General features: G+C 41.6%; 1 protein-coding gene across 2 annotated transcripts in view; it reads left to right on the top strand.

The window, feature by feature from the left end:
- The window catches only part of LOC144488742 (uncharacterized), a 32,012-nt gene extending 18,376 nt beyond the window's left edge, over window positions 1-13,636 (top strand). For both annotated transcript variants that reach the window (XM_078206843.1, XM_078206842.1), the window contains exons 3-5: window positions 1,422-1,730; window positions 3,277-3,798; window positions 12,823-13,636. In XM_078206843.1, the coding sequence (XP_078062969.1) occupies window positions 1,422-1,730; window positions 3,277-3,798; window positions 12,823-13,245 (1,254 nt within the window). In that variant the 3' untranslated portion in view covers window positions 13,246-13,636. The remainder of the gene's footprint in view (window positions 1-1,421; window positions 1,731-3,276; window positions 3,799-12,822) is intronic.
- Window positions 13,637-17,296: the final 3,660 nt, after the last annotated feature.

The following is a 17,296-nucleotide window of genomic DNA, read 5'->3' as shown; positions in this document are numbered from 1 at the left end:
TCAGTCCAAAGTGCAGAGTGGCAGCAGGACTCTCCACCCCCCAAATCTCCCCCAGAGGCACCACCCCCATCAGCCCCCACCCCCTTGGCACTGCCCTATGCCCAGTAGGCTGTACCAGTGCCCCCTGGGCATTGGCAATTGGCCCCTTGTGCTGGCACTGCCAAGGTGGCAAAGCCCATAGGACACCACCCCCCCCCCCCCCCCGATGCCTGACTCTCTGGGGGCGGGCCTCAGTTGCCCCCCCCCCCCCACCCCACCTCACCTCTTCATTCCAGTGGGGTTGAGCTGCCAGCTCCCCGCAAGTGGAGAGCTATACTATCCCCACTGGAGTGAAATACTCCTGGCCGGGTGGGGGAGAGGCTAGCAGGCCCGGAATTTCAGTCCCGGGTCTGCTAATGGCATTTAAATTATATTAAAATGAGGATCTGCATACATTATGCAGCTCTGCATTGATCTCCGGCATGGAGCTGACGGCACTGGAAATCCAGCTGCTGGAGACGTGCAGAGGTCGTGGCGCACAGCAAGGAGCCCGCAAAACGGCCTCTGCCAGAGTCTCCCATCTCACTGCGCTACAAAAGCATGCAGCAGGCTGGGAGAACCACCCCCTTTGTTTCTATACAAATTTTAATCTGAATGAAAATAGCACCTTGGACTCATCTCCTACTTTTTTAATTTGCACATAGTATGAAGGATAATGTCGCGTCTTATGATATGATATCAAATGTTAAGAGATGGCCTGAGTTTCACTCTGCATGATTTACAGTGTTAACTCTTGATCGCTAGCTATCTTAGCGGCACGGTGGTATAGTGGTTAGCGCTGCTGCCTCACAGTGCCAGGGACACGGGTTCGATTCCTGGCTTGGCTCACTGTCTGTATGGGAGTCTACACGTTCTCCCCGTGTCTGCGTGGGTTTCCTCCGGTGTTCCAGTTTCCTCCTCCCACAATCCAAAGATGTGTAGGTTAGGTGAATTGGCCGTGCTAAATTCTTTCTCGGTGTACCCTAACAGGTGCCAGAGTGCGGTGACTAGGGAATTTTCACAGTAACCTCATTGCAGTGTTAATGTAAGCCTATTTGTGACTAATAAATAAACTTTACTTGACTTTATTTTTATTTACCTTGTACGTTTTCTGAACTTGATTGCAGGACGCCTCATTTGTGTGTGTAAATTATGGGCCATTTAACCCAACACAGTCGTGAATCAAAAGCATTGGATATTATATAACTGACATGATGATAATTGTGTTTTTAATGTTGTTCTCTGTTGTATTAAAATGTATCTAGTTTTAAATTCCAGAAGCGGTTCAGTTTGTGAACACTGCAATTGAATGCCTTCAGCCTTGTACGCCAAAAAATGATTGCATTTGTTTCATAATTAAAAACTTTCTTCCTCTTGTTTTCCCTGTTTCCACCTCCTGACAGCATTCAAAGTGGATTTCTGATACTGCTAGCAAGGAAACCGATGAGCAGTTACTGAAGAAGGCAGGAATTCACAACAATCTCCGAATCTGTCTCACTAGGATATCCCAAAAACAGCTGGAACAGTGGGAAAAGAGCAATCCCCCCACAAACTCGGAGCCACTAGAGTTACAGTCACTTCTGTCCAGGAAAATGGCTAACTTAAACACTGATGGACTGAGTAAAGACATCCAAGTGAATGTGACACTTCCAGTTATTAAAACGGAACCTGAGGATACAGAATATTATTCATACCCTACAAAGGATATCGAGGTATATCATGATTTCTGTAGCACTAATTTATTTTTTAAGACTTGCTGAAAATTGTGAAGTTGTGTATGTGTGGGAGAGATTTTGAATAAAGAGTTAAGACTATGGCAAACACTTGGGAACCAATTTTCAGTAGCTATTTGAGTTGTGTCTTTAAATGTAGTAACTAGCAAACATGTCAGTTAATAAACTGTATTCCATGTTAATATAATCTCTTCTCACCTTCTTTCATCTTAAGATGTTGATTCTTACATTACTTTTGGAACTGACAGATGTTCAATCCTGCTGTCAACTGGCCATCCTTCATGTTTGACCTCAAATTGGGAATTTAACAATCAATTTGACTGTGAAAATCATCAGAGCAGAATCCTGTTCTTGATTGATGTCTAAACTATTTCCATCAGGAGTCACTAGATGTCACAGGAACATAAATCTTGCCTCAAATATTTCCTCCTCTCAGTCTAGAAGAAGTGAAGCCAATTATAGCATCCATAATGGTGCATAGGCAGATTTCAAACCAGACACCTTCTGGTCAATGTGTCTTAGCATCAAGCCAAATAGTATCTTTTATCCATCAGAGGAGCTCTAAAGATCCTTTTAATGTAATTTTTTTTAGTTTCAGATAATTGCTTAAGATTATATATTGGAATCATTAGAAAGAAAGAACTTGCCTCAATGCAGAGCCATTCACAACTTCTGCACTTCACATTCAATGAAGTACCTTTGAAGTGCAGTCACTATTATAATGCAGGAATACAGTCAATTCACGACTAGCAAAGTTCCACAAGCAGATAACCATCTGTGGATGGTTAGCTCGGGCACAAGGCCTAAACATCCCTCCACTTTCCATAGTGTCTCAATAACATTTACATCCTTGTGATGGCCCAGATTATATGCTCAAGTATATGGAATGGGACTTGAACACACAACCTTCTGACTCAGAGGTGAATGTGGCATCAACTGAACTAACGCTGATACCAGCAGAATAAGGAATCTTAAAATTCCTCCTTATTTGCAGGTTTAAAGTAAATTTGACTATATTTGAATGTAAAATTCAAGGTATGTTCATTAAACATGTAAATCCATGCTTCAAGAAAGTCCAATGATTTTATATGAGCATTGCAAAATCATCCTGAAATTGAATGAGCAGGGAGGCAGTGGCATACTGCTTTGTCACTAGACACATAATCCAGAGACCCAGGGCAATGCCCTGGGTTCAAATCCCACCAGGGCAAATGGAGAAATCTGAATTCAATGAAAATCTGGAATTAAAAGTCTAATGATGACCAAGAAACCATTGTCGATTGTCATAACCATCTGGTTCACTATTGTCCTTTGGGAAAAGAAACCTGTTGTCCTTACCCGGTCCTACATGTGACTGCAGAACCACATCAATGTGCTTGATTCTTAAATGCCCTCAGGGATGGACAATAAATGCTGGTCCAGCCAGCAATGTCCACATCCCATGAATGAATAAAAAATGCAAGACAAACTAGGATGCATGTATGCTAATTTTGGTTTTATTTTTTAATTGTGTTTCCATTTTTAGATTAAGCTTGAGCCTAAATCACCAGTGAAAAGAAAAGCAGAAAGCATCCACTGCCCGGTACCAGATAAGAAACAATGTCAAAAACGGTTCATTCCAAACTGGGAATCTGAGCATGCCTACAGCTGCCTTCCTGTACAGAATGCAGAAGCACCTTCACACAATACAGAAGCAACCTCCCACATCAACTCTCACGATGAACAAGAAGTGTTTACCAGCTCTCCTCAGGCTAGCTCAGTGCTGCAGGAGAGCACGATAATGGAATCCGTCCCCGTGACGAGTTCCAGCGCTGGGACAGATAGTGTACCCAACCCCTCGGCTGTCTCCATTGACTCTGTTCCTATGCCCAGCACCTTGACTCCCTCAGTGGCATGCTCCACCACGACTGAGATCAGTGCAACATGCAGTTACTCTCCTCTCCCTCTCTCAAGTATTGATGAAACTACACGAGACGAGAAGATCAAGCGACTAAAGGCGATTCTGAAGGCGAAGGAGGTCGCGGTGGAGGCAATACGAAAGAAAATGGTTTTGACACCTTTATAAAGTTCTTTATCAAAATTAAGATTTTGTGGCCTTGCTGTGCTATTTATCTGAAGACCTGAATGATAACCGATCTGTGTGATCTCAGTCTCTCATGATAAGTTTAAGATGACGAATATTCAAAGTGTTTTTCTTTAAAATGTTACTTTTGCTGCATTGTTGAGCAGCTACTTTTGAATATCAATATTTGTCATTTTAAATTGTAGCAAATTTGATAACTAGACTGGTGGTTGCATTATATCATACAATGTAAGGGACCAATATATGACAGTATAACTTTCTATTTAATGTGCATTTAACCAAAAGCATTATCTTGTTGCGTTGTTCATTTGGAGAACTGATGCAGAAGGACAGGCTGAATGGAGGTCTCCTGTGCTGTAACTATTCAGTAATTCTGTATTTCTGGGTTCACTGTTGTACCTACTATACTGGTATTGAGTTTGAAGCACATAGCCCCATCTCATAGCCTTTTTCTAAACTTTAGGATCTAAATTTATTTCATTTATTCAGGGAATGTGAACACCATGGGCACGGCCAACATTATTGTCCATGCGAAGGTGGTGGTGAGCTGCTTCCTGCGGTGGAAATGCTTGCATAGTCCTGTTAGGGAGTGAATCACAGGTGTGGCAAGTTGCGCACACTACATCTTTTAGTTCCATTTATCTACGAGGGTATTCCATTACACTCCTATGTTGAGTCTTGCAGTTGGTGGAAAGACTTTGGGAAGTCAATAGATAAATCACTCTTTCTGGAACACCCAGCTTCAGTCATGCTGTCAATATATTTGTATGGCTATTCCAATTAGACTTCTTGTGGATGGTGAGCCCAAGATGTTAATGGTGGAGGATTTGATGATTGTAATACCCTTGTCAAGAGGAGGTTGTTAGATTTTCTTCTGTTGGTAATGAGTTATTGCAGGCACTTGTGTGGTGCAAATGATACTTGCTACTTATTAAGCCAAGTCTTGCTGCACGTGGACACTGACTGCTCCATTATCTGAGGAATTGCAAGTGGAATTGGATATTGTGCCACCACCAGTAGACATCTCCACTTCAGACCTCATTGATGAAGCAGCTGAAGATGATTGGGGCTAAGAAGCTGCCCTGAGGAATGTCCTGGGGATGAGATTGTTGGCTTCCTTCAGTCATCTTCTTTCGTACCACCCATGGCTCCAGCCAATGGAGAATTATCCCCTGGTTCCCATTGACTTCAATTTTACTAGGGCTCTTTGTTGCCATACTGCAGTGTCATTTAACCTTTTTTTCCTATTTGCCACTTTAATAGGTCTTATTAAGATTTATTCCCAAGTAAATATGAACTTTTGGGAATTTCTGAAACATTTTCTATGAGTGCATTTTAAGTTGTTTGTCTTTTGAGAATCCCTATATGTTGGTCTCTCTTAAAAATTGTGTTTTTTAAGAGCTCACAACTGGTTTCTTGTGCTGTAGAATTGCCCTATTCATGAATCTGTTCTTGTTATAGGATTAGATTTTCTTTTGGGAGGTGTAAAAAAAATTAATTCTTGCCTCCTGGCAAGCTGTTATTTATTCCCAAGCTGTTATTTATTCCTAAGATGTTATTTATTCCTTCCATTTCATTTGTACTATTTTGAATCTTAGAAACTTCCAAAATGTTGTTGGGGGTTTTAGGAGTATGTAAAGTGTTCCCCTGATTTACTTGGCAACTCAAGATTGGTGACTCTGTTGGTTTGTCATCCAAATTAGAGATCTTGATTTCTTCAGTTTATCTAAAGTTGTCTGATCAACCTGGTGAGCCTTTAATAGAACATTGGAACATCCTCTTTCAAGGAAAGTAGGGCAGTAGCCAGCAAAGTACAGTGGGATAAGGACCTTTTGACATTGAAATCACAAAACTGGATCCTGATGTAGAAATGGCTTAGTGTTCACACTGGTGGCTAGTATATGTCAAGTCACTAGTACCAGTTATTGTACCTAGTTAGGCTTTGCACTGACTGTGCTAAGGGCAATTTTACTAGGGCTCCTTGTTGCCATACTGCAGTGGCATTTAACTTTTTTTTTCCTATTTGCCACTTTTATAGGTTTTATTAAGATTTATTCCCAAGTACATATGAACTTTTGGGAATTTCAGGAACTTTTTCTTTGAGTGCATTTTAAGTTGTTTGTGACATGTTTGAGTAGGTCATGGGCTACTGATGCACTACTTATTTATTTGAGCCTGACCATTAGATGTGTCAAAGCTCCAATTTAATATTTTGTGCAGTTTTGTAGTTGGCCCTGTGGATCTGGAATAACTACCATATTGTTATATTGCTGTTGCCTTTCAACAAACAGTTATGTAGTAAATACCCTATCTATAGAGATACTTCAGATTTTCATTAAAGTTAGACCTTATGACATTAGAGAAAATGTGCTTGGTGAATGTGCATACTTATTTTTCGACCATTGCATACTTGCATGCAGAGCTGACCTTTGCTTCAACTAGGCAAGTCATTATCTCTTAGGAATTTGCAATTTCAAGTTGGTCTCTTGCATTGGAATAGAACATTTTTTTACGATGTGGGTATCTAAGAATCTCTCCTGCTATATTGACAGGGTGCCACTAATTTTTAAATAAAGCATGTGAACTGCCCTATTCACATAGTGAACATCTAGCAACTTTTATGGAGGAAACCTTTGGGTAATGTCAATGATCATCTGAATTGGCTCGCCTACAGCTTGGCAAGATTGCTACTTGGAATATTCTTTATACTTTAGCACATGAAAAATTAGACAAGAATGATTGCCAAAATGAAAAAAACAGCTGTAAGAAAGGAAATTGGCTTCTTAGAATAAAACCCCCACTATTTAAAGCAATGCTTCTCTGATTATTAATTCTGTCAAGTACTTTATGTGAATATAACCAAAGGTAAATGCTTGCTGGTCAACAAATGGTTGACCATGAAACTAATTTGCGAAGTTTTAGCATGAACCATTCTGCCTTCCACGTTCTGATTCAACCACCAAGCTGAAAATAACTTGCTCTGATAACTTATTGCTGAGGAAATGCTTCATTTGGTGGAGACTGTATGTTCTGAAACCTTGCAGTTTTAGCTGCCTTTAAACAAACTGATTGGTAGAACTGTGTGTGCTCGCTAATACTGAAAGGACTAATAACTGATGAACTGCTAGTTCCAAATGACCAATGGATTAATATAAAATATATATCTGCATCAGTTGCAAAGAAAGGTGAGACCATATTTCATAAAACTAGTAATAGGTATGAACACTAGCTTGGGCTGAACAAAGTGAAGGTGAAAGTGTGCTAGCAGGAGCTCCCCAGACATGTACCTGGTATAATACCTATTAGAGGATAGGTTCTTGGCCATAATGAATCTTAACAATTCGAAGGAGGTTCCTAAAGTGTTGAGGACAGTTCAACTGCATCTAATATAAGGTCAGTTATAGGAAATTGCCGTTCAACAACAGAAGTATCTCAACAAACATGAACTCATTGCTCCCAAGTGCATTCCCTTAAAGAATGAATAAGATATTTTTAGATCTGAGATTGTTGATAAAGGTGTCTCATACAATGACCAGTGACATGAATTGCAGCTGGTTGCAAAATTGCAATTTGGAACATCTTCAAGTGCCTTCCAAGTGTCCATTTTACTTGAGGTAAAGGTGTAAAAGTAATGCTTGGCCTTCTTGCACTGAAATCCCCTCTTAAGATTCACCTGGAACAAAAGAAGGCTGGACTCTAAGAGGTGACATCAGAGGAAACCTGATGCCTTTGCTGTAATTTGATTCAATGCTGAAATGGAAACATGCCCCATGTAATAATGTACAGAAAGCCATTGGCATTAGAAACCGAGTACCAAAGACAACATGCATCAGTAATAAGACAACAAAAACCCAACTGTTTAATTTTCCACCTTGGTGGCAAAATATTAATGCCAAGAATGCTCAGAAGAGACCTTGATTTTCTGGTCAAGGACCATCTTGGTGGTTATATGAAGTTTAGATTGCATTTATCCAACTGCAGGCAAACCCACCATGTCTGAGGTAATAGTGACTGTTAATTGGAACCAACTCATGCTTAATGCAGATAGAGCTTTAAAATAATCATCCAAAACCATAGAACCAAAACCATAGAACCTAGAACATAGAACAGTACAGCACAGAACAGGCCCTTCAGCCCACGATGTTGTGCCGAGCTTTATCTGAAACCAAGATCAAGCTATCCCACTCCCTATCATCCTGGTGTGCTCCATGTGCCTATCCAATAACCGCTTAAATGTTCCTAAAGTGTCTGACTCCACTATCACTGCAGGCAGTCCATTCCACACCCCAACCAAAACCAGTTCTGATAAACTACTTTATCCTTGTAAATTACATACTTAGTTCATGATGGATGTGGATAAGCCCTGTTAGAGCTCGATTAACAATTTTGGATGTGGGGAACATATGCAAGCAGTTTGAGTTGAGTCGGGACTAGTTGGGCATGTGAAACTATAGTTAACAGCCACTTCAGAATTGTATACATGTAAAACTGAATATTCGATTCTTTCGACCAGATAAAGATATTGTTCATCCTTGAAGCATAAATAGCACTCCAGGTAACCTTGGATCTAAGTGGGAAGAGTATGTATGAGGGACATGTACAGACTTCTATGCATATGGAATTTCTGAATATCTACTGGAAAGGAATGAGAACCTTTTTTCCCTTTCCAGTCCAACACTCAGTGTAGACTTTGCTGATCATTAGAGCAAACAATCCAACAGGCAGATTTCCATCAGTTTTCAAATTTCCACTGCAGTCTTAAATGCTGCAAAGTAGCATATGTGGCTTCTCTGTGAAGTGTTTTTCTCATATAACTGAGAAAGATGGTGCAGATGAGAGAGTGAGAATATTAGGTGCGTATGATAGCAAGCATTAAACATTCACATCAGCATAAAACTGTTCAAGGCACTTCATGGCCTGAAAGGAGATGTTTCTATGTTAACCATGACAAAATGTTATTGCTAAATCCTCAGTGGGAAATAGTTTTCCATTTAATCTATTGGCTTTTTATACAGTCAACTGCAAACTAGCGTGATAACTGTTTTGTTTTTGCTCCGTTCAATCAAATCCATGCTTCATTAATGGCTCAGACCAGTTTTGAAAATGGACTAGTGTCAGGTTTCATACACGATACTGCCCATATAGAAGGAATTTAGGTCCAGATGAACTATATGCAAACATAACTTTAGTAGGTGCTAGCCATGGCTCAGTTGGTACCACTTTCTGCAAAGGTGCATTTTTCAGATGCGACATTAAACTGAGGCCCATCTGCTCTCTCCGATGGATATAAAGAATTCCATGGCACTGTACTGAAGAGAAGTAGGGAAATTATTCTTGGTGTTTTTCCCAATGTTTATCAACCAAAATCACAAAACAATTATTTGGTCACTATTAAGTTGCTGTTTGTGGTGTTTGCTGTTTGCACATTGACTGTTCCCTACATTACAACAGTGACTATGCATCAAAATGTTTTAATTAGCTGCCAAGTGCTTTGGGACATCTTGAGTCTGAAAGATGTGCTGGTTAGGAGAATTGGCCTCGGTGTACCCAAACAGACACCCGAGTGTGGCGACTAGGGGATTTTCACAGTAACTTCATTGCAGTATTAATGTAAGCCCACTTGTGACACTAATAAATAAACTTAAAACTTGAAGGTCATGGAAGAACCAATAGAAGTTAGTCTGTGTCTTTCTAGATCACCATCAGCTTGACACATCCGTTGACGTGGAATGCATCAACTACAATTTTGATGTTGCCTTGCATCCAGAAAGAATCCAATTGCAACCTATAACTATTACAATATTCTTTGATCTGTAATTAAATAAGTTAGAATGAAGTAAATATACTTGTTCCATGCACACAACTCATTTGCTAATGATCCAACTTGTTGCAAGGCCTACATTTTGCTGAAATGGCTAAGAATTCTCAGTTGGCTTCAACTGCATTGCAGAATTCCCACCCCAGTCTGACTTTATATTGGATTTTAGAATTAAAATCAATTTGTTAATGGTAAATTCAAGCCAGCTACTCAGTTTTGAGTAGTTAAACCATGATGATAGTGAGGATTAAGAGTTAGGCAATGCTTTAACCTTTCCATTCATATTTTGGCCAAAGGTAGCTCATTTGGCTTTGTGGCGTCTTTCATGATGTCACCTGGATAAAGATGGGAAAATCCATTCAACTTGCCTTAACTCATCCATTCAGAAAGACCTGACTATCCAATTGTCTCTTTGATAATTCCACACTTTTCCACCCTTCTATGCAAAATTCAACTCTGAGAAAGAACTCCCTGAGTCTAGTCCTAAAATAGGGTTTTCCTATTTGGAACCCACTCACCTTTCTCCAACTCTTGAGAGTTCAGTTAAAGTAATGTTCCTGTTGTACTTTTCTATAATATTTGCTGTCTTGTATTTTTCTATAAGATCACCTTTATGTTGCCTCATTTTGTGCGTTAGAAGCATATTTAATCCCTATTAATTGTCTTTGGGCTTGAACATAAAGAAATAGACACGATTTTCAAGTTCTGGTCTGACATATATTTCATTGTTTTGACTATAATGTTCAGTATTCCACATGCCTCACTCTGGAGTGGTTGGACATATTGAATTCTGGATTCTATTAAAACACACACTTCTCTTTCAACTCAAAATCCTTAGTGAGAAATAAATGAATATCTCCACTGCAATTAACAGCCCCCCCGTTAAACTTCATCTCCCGAGGACTTGCTCCTCCAAATATGTTGCCTATCCAACCATTTTGTTCTATTAGCTGCCTCTATAAATAACAATTATCAGACCTCACCATTAAGATCATCTGGAGCTTCAATTGTTTGCTTCGAAATACCAGTTGTTAATCCAAATTAGAAACAGTCAAAATTCCAGCATTGATCCCTGGCGCCCTGCATGATATTTCTTAATGTGAAGATGCTGGCGTTGGACTGGGGTAAACACAGTAAGAAGTTTAACAACACCAGGTTAAAGTCCAACAGGTTTATTTGGTAGCAAATGCCACTATCTTTCGGAGTGCTGCCCCTTCGTCAGGTGGAGTGGAGAAATGCTCACAACCAGGGCATACAGAGACACAAACTCAATTTACAGAATAATGATTGGAATGCAGTCTTTACAGATAATCAACTCTTAAAGGTACCAACAATGTGGATGGAGGGAGCATTAAGCACAGGTTAAAGAGATGTGTATTGTCTCCAGACAGGACAGCCAGTGAGATTCTGCAAGTCCAGACAAGCTGTGGGGGTTACAGATAGTGTGACATGAACTCAAGATCCCGGTTGAGGCCGTCCTCATGTGTGCGGAACTTGGCTATCAGTTTCTGCTCAGCAACTCTGCACTGTCGTGTGTCATGAAGGCCACCTTGGAGAATGCTTATGCGAAGATCAGAGGCCGAATGCCTGTGTCACGGGCATTTGGCCTCTGATCTTCACGTAAGCATTCTCCAAGGTGGCCTTCACGACACACGACAGCGCAGAGTCGCTGAGCAGAAACTGATAGCCAAGTTCCGCACACATGAGGACGGCCTCAACCGGGATCTTGAGTTCATGTCACACTATCTGTAACCCCCACAGCTTGTCTGGACTTGCAGAATCTCACTGGCTGTCCTGTCTGGAGACAATACACATCTCTTTAACCTGTGCTTAATGCTCCCTCCATCCACATTGTTGGTACCTTTTAAGAGTTGATTATCTGTAAAGACTGCATTCCAATCATTATTCTGTAAATTGAGTTTGTGTCTCTGTATGCCCTGGTTGTGAGCATTTCTCCACTCCACCTGACGAAGGGGCAGCACTCCAAAAGCTGGTGGCATTTGCTACCAAATAAACCTGTTGGACTTTAAGCTGGTGTTGTTAAACTTGTTACTGTGATATTTCTTAGCCTTTTCCAGAACTGACCTTGGATCCCTTTGGTTGAAAGCTGTACCATTTTGGGGGTGGACATGTCGATTGCTGTTTACTTGGCTATTGTCTGATAAATCACCTGCTCTTGATGCAATAAAAACACAAGAATGGGCCCTCCAGCCTGCGCCAATTTTCAATAAAATGATGGCTAATCTGGCCGAGGCCTCAACACCACCTTCCTGTCTCTTCCTCCTAATTCTTGACTACCCCATTGTTACCCAACCTTGAATATGAGGTGGAGATGCTGGCATTGGACTGGGGTGGGCACAGTAAGAAGTCTCACAACACCAGGTTAAAGTCCACAGGTTCATTTGGAATCACGAGCTTTTCGAGTGCTGCTCCTTCCTCAGGTGAATGCTCCTTCAGCAGCAGCGCTCTGAAAGCTCGTGATTCCAAATGAACCTGTTGGACTTTAACCTGGTGTTGTGAGACTTCTTACTGAGCCTTGAATATATTTAAGCACCCAGCCACCCCAGCTTTCTGTGGTAGAGAATTCCAAACAACCCTTATCCCCGTTGTAATAACATTCCAGTTTCTATGATCCACCAGAGCAGAAACTTCTAAATACGTCAGTAATAACTGGATAATGCCTACATGATCGTTGACTTACGAATGTATTTGTTTGACTATTGAGCTTTTCTCCTCGATGGAAGGAAGGTTAGCAAAGGGGAGAGGCAAAAACCACAAAGTTTCCTGGTTGGGGCAGAGTATCTGCCAGCGATAAAGTATCTCTCTATGTGACCATTCAGTCCTACTTGGGTGGTGCTGTCTCCAAGGCTTCAGGCGAATTACATCTGTTTCATATAAATACAGAGAGGACAACTCTTTTGCTTTATGTCTTCAGCATAGACCTGTGGGCTGTGATGAGTGCGATGTTAAGCAGTGTATTACATGAAACTTGTGACTTCTTTCATTTTAAGGCAGTCACTTGGCTTATCTACATACGGTGGCACAAATCTCACAGATGGAAATGAACTGGTCTTGGAATACAACAGATCATTTCCAGTGAGTTCGGGTCACAGAGGTAGAAGCAAACACATGCAAATCTTATGTTCATTTTCTGATTCTGGTCATTTTAGGTCAAGGCCAAATCGGCTGAGAAGAGAAAATCCGAAAATAGCAAAGGCCCATCAACGAGCAAGAAACAGCGGTGTAAAAAGTGGATCTTGAACAGGGAGTCAGAGCACGCTTACAGCTGCCTCCCAGGAGCTCAGGCGGAGGGAGCGCTCCACGTGGCTCCTCGCTGTGGTCATGAGAGGTTCACCTCAGTGCCACAGAGAGCCACAGGAGCACCGGAATCCTCCCGCATGGTGACTCGCAGCACAGTGACAGACACTATACCCTGCACTGAACAAACATTTCCGATGGTTCCAACCCTTCCTCTTCCAGGCGAAGGCAAGACTCCACGTGAGGAGAAAATAAAACGCTTGAAGGAGATTCTGAAAGAAAAGGAGGCCGCACTGGAATCAATTCGGAGGAAAAATGCCTCGGCACCTTCATAAAGTCCCGAGTTTAAATCCTTATTCTGACGCTAAATTAAAGAACTAACGGTCACCCTTTTGTGTGATCTCTGTCTCCCTTGAAGATTTACAATGACATATATTTGAAGTGTTAGTCTTTTTAATGTTATTTTTACCGCATATAAATTTTAATATCTGTTATCTCACATTATAGTGGAGTTGACAATTTATAATTAGGATAGCGATTTCATTATATTGTACTATGTAAGGTGTGTGTGTGTGTGGTTGGTTGGGGGGGGGGGGGGGGGGGTTAACCCGCATAATAAATTGTAAAATTTCAGTTTAATTTTTAAATATGCATTGAATCAGAAGATGCATTTTATTCTGTATATTCTTACGGAAGTTCTGAATATAAAATTGATAATTTATAGTTATGTACTCATTGTGGAATCTTGCTGTGTTTAAATTGGCTGCTGCGTTTCTGACTTTATTGCATTAGCTGTGAAACCCAACACCAGGTAAATGGAGGTCTGTCCTTTTCATTGGCCAGATCAGCAGCAGTTAGTTGGGTTCTGAGTATTCTTCACTCACCTCCACCGTATTTGGGATTTCCACAAACGATATTTTCTTTGCATATTTAGGGAAAGGACTGCCTTCCTTCTCGAGCCACTTCGTTTAAAACAAATCCTAAGACTAGTTATAGCCATCGAAACTTCTCCTAATCTGACAATCTTTCTAAAGGATGTGTGGATGAGAGAAAGCAAAGACCAGAATACAGTAGCTTCTCTCTGCCCTACTCATGGGGCTGCCATTCATATCAGAACCCTTGGCTGGAAACAATACACGAGCACATCATCAGAAACATTTGGGATATTTTTGGGGGAGTTGACTGCAGGGGAAAGCAGTGGCATCCAACTTCATGGCACCATGGGCGGGTCTGCTGGGGAGGAAGAAGAACGGCAGGGCTATTGTAAGGGGATCAGACATGCGTTTCTGCGGCCGCAAAAGAGACTCCAGGAATGGTATGCTGCCTGGTGTCGGGGTCATGGATGTCACTGAACGGCTGCAGGGCATACTGAAGGGGAAGGGCAAATATATATTGTGGTACATATTGATACCGATAATATAGGTAGAAAAAAAAGTGAGGTCATACAAGCAGAATTTATGGAGCTAGAAGTGGAATAAAAAACAGGAACCAAAAGATCTCTGGATTGTTTCCAATGCCATGTGCTAGTGAGTATAGAAATAGAAGCTTAAACCAGATGAATGCATGGCTGGAAAGATGGTACAGGAGGGAGAGTTTTAGATTTCTGAAGCATTGGGACCGTTTTTGGGGATGCTGGGACTTGAACAAGGCAGATGGGTTGCACCTGAACCAAAATTGAACAACATCCTTGCAGGGAGAGTTGCTAGTGCTGTTGGGGAGGGTTTAAACAAACTTGGCAGGGGGTGGGATCCTGAGAGAAGGTTCAACAGGGGGAGATGCACAGCGCAAATTAGAAGAGACAGCAAGTGAGTCAGGAAAGCATAGAGGTTATAGACCAGTTAAGGCACAAGGGAATTTGGCAAGATTGGGTAGTATTTTAACACAAGGAGCCTGACAAACAGATGAGTTGAGGGTACAAATTAAAAGATGAGGATATGATGTCATTGCTGTCTCTGAGACATGGTTGAGAGAGGGGCAGAATTGGCAAGTCAGTATTCCAGGATATAGGGTCTTCAGGTGAGACAAAGAGGAGGGGGTGTCACAATTTTGATCAGGGAATCAATGATAGCAGTAAGGAGGTATGGCGTCTTAGAAAGCTCTTCAAATGAAACCATATGGATAAAACTTAAAAACCAAAAAGGAGCAATCACATTACTGGGAGTATTCTATAGGCCACCAAACAGTCCAAGGGAAATAGGTATGAAGGCAAATTTCAGAGAAGTGGACAAGTAAAAAGTAATGATAGTGGAGATTTCAACTTCCCCAACATTAACTGGGGTAGTCATAGCATGAAAAGTTTAAAGGGAGTTTAAAATGTATTGAGAAGAACATTTTGAGCCAGTATGTAGAAGGTCCTACAAGACAGGGGGTGCTCCTGGACTTAATTTTAGGTTACAAAGCCAGACAAGTATCAGTAGGGGAGTATTTTGCAGACAGAGATCAGTGGGGGAACCTGTATCTGGGGTCACCATTGCAGATGTCAGAGCAGCTTTCTTGAAGGTCAACCCATGGAAAGCGGCTGGTCCGGATGGGGTACCTGGGCAAGCACTCAGATCCTGTGCGGATCAGCTGGTGGGAGTATTCACAGACATCGTCAACCTCTCTTTACAACAATCTGAGGTCCCTATCTGCTTCAAGAAGATGACCATCATCCCGGTACCTAAGAAAAACCAAGCATTGTGCCTTAATGACTATCGGCCGGTGGCTCTGACATCCATCATTATGAAGTGCTTCAAAAGGCTAGTCATGGCACGAATCAATTCCAGCCTCCCTGACTACCTGGATCCATTACAGTTTGCCTACCGCCACATCAGGCCCACAGCAGATGCCATCTCCCTGGCTCTGCACTCAACCCTGGAACACCTAGATAACAAGGACACCTATGTCAACTCCTATTTATTGACTTCAGCTCAGCTTCAACACCACTATTCCCACGAAACTCATCACCAAACACCATGGCCTGGTCCTTGGCACCTCCCTCTGCGACTGGATCCTGAACTTCTTAACTTACAGACCACAATCAGTAAGGATAGGCAACAATACCTTCTCCGCAATCATCCTCAACACCGGTGCCCCACAAGGCTGTGTTCTAAGCCCCCTACTATACTCCTTATACACCTATGACTGTGTGGCCAAATTCCCCTCCAATTCAATTTTCAAGTTTGCTGATGACATCACCGTAGTGGGTTGGATCTCAAACAATGACGAGACAGAGTACAGGAATGAGATAGAGAATCTGGTGAACTGATGCAGCAACAATAATCTCTCCCTCAATGTCAACAAAACGAAGGAGATTGTCATTGACTTCAGGAAGCGTAAAGGAGAACATGCCCCTGTCTACATCAACAGGGACGAAGTAGAAAGGGTTGAGAGCTTCAAGTTTTTAGGTGTCCAGATCACCAACAACCTGTCCTGATTTCCCCCCATGCCAAAACTATAGTTAAGAAAGCCCACCAATGCCTCTACTTTATCAGGAGACTGAGGAAATTTGGCATGTCAGCTACGACTCTCACCAACATTTACAGATTCACCATAGAAAACATTCTTTCTGGTTGTATCACAGCTTGGTATGGCTCCTGCTCTGCCCAAGACCACAAGGAACTACAAAAGATCGTGAATGTAGCCCAATCCATCACACAAACCTGCCTCCCATCCATTGATTCTGTCTACACTTCCCACTGCCTCGGCAAAGCAGCCAGCATAATTAAGGACCCCACACATCCTCTCTTCCACCTTCTTGGGATCACGTACCAACCAACTCAAGAACAGCTTCTTCCCTGCTGCTGTCAGACTTTTGAATGGACTTACCTTGCAGTAAGTTGATCTTTCTCTACACCCTAGCTATGACTGTAACACTACATTCTGCACTCTCTCATTTCCTTCTCTGTGAACAGTATGCTTTGTCTGTATAGTGCACAAGAAACAATACTTTTCACTGTATATTAATACATGTGACAATAATAAATCAAATCAAATCAAAACTCTGTTAGATTCCAAATTGTTATGGAGAAGGACAAGGATGGATCTGAAATCATCTGGGGGAAAGGCTGATTTTAATAAGATCAACTATGATTTAGCCAGAGTGGAGTAGGAGCAGATGTGTTTATGTAAATCTGTGACAGAACAGTGGGACACATTCAAGAAGAAAATAATGGCCCTAAAAGACAAAATGAAAAGAAGAAAATAACGAGAGTACAGTGCGAACGTATTCCAATAAAGAAAAGCGTGGGACCACCAAATCCAGCGAACTCTGGATATTTATAGAGCATTGAAGATGGGAGGCTTATGGCAGACATGGAGGGCCCAAAGCAGCAGAAGCCCTAGAAGAGTGTAGAATGTGCAGAAAGGAACTTAGAAGAACAAAAAGTGCACATGAAAGTATACTGG

This window comes from Mustelus asterias, unplaced genomic scaffold (genome assembly GCF_964213995.1).
Source record: "Mustelus asterias unplaced genomic scaffold, sMusAst1.hap1.1 HAP1_SCAFFOLD_1831, whole genome shotgun sequence".
Taxonomy (NCBI): Eukaryota; Metazoa; Chordata; class Chondrichthyes; order Carcharhiniformes; family Triakidae; genus Mustelus; species Mustelus asterias.
Note: the sequence above shows the minus strand (reverse complement) of the source record. Positions and strands in the feature narration are given on the sequence as shown.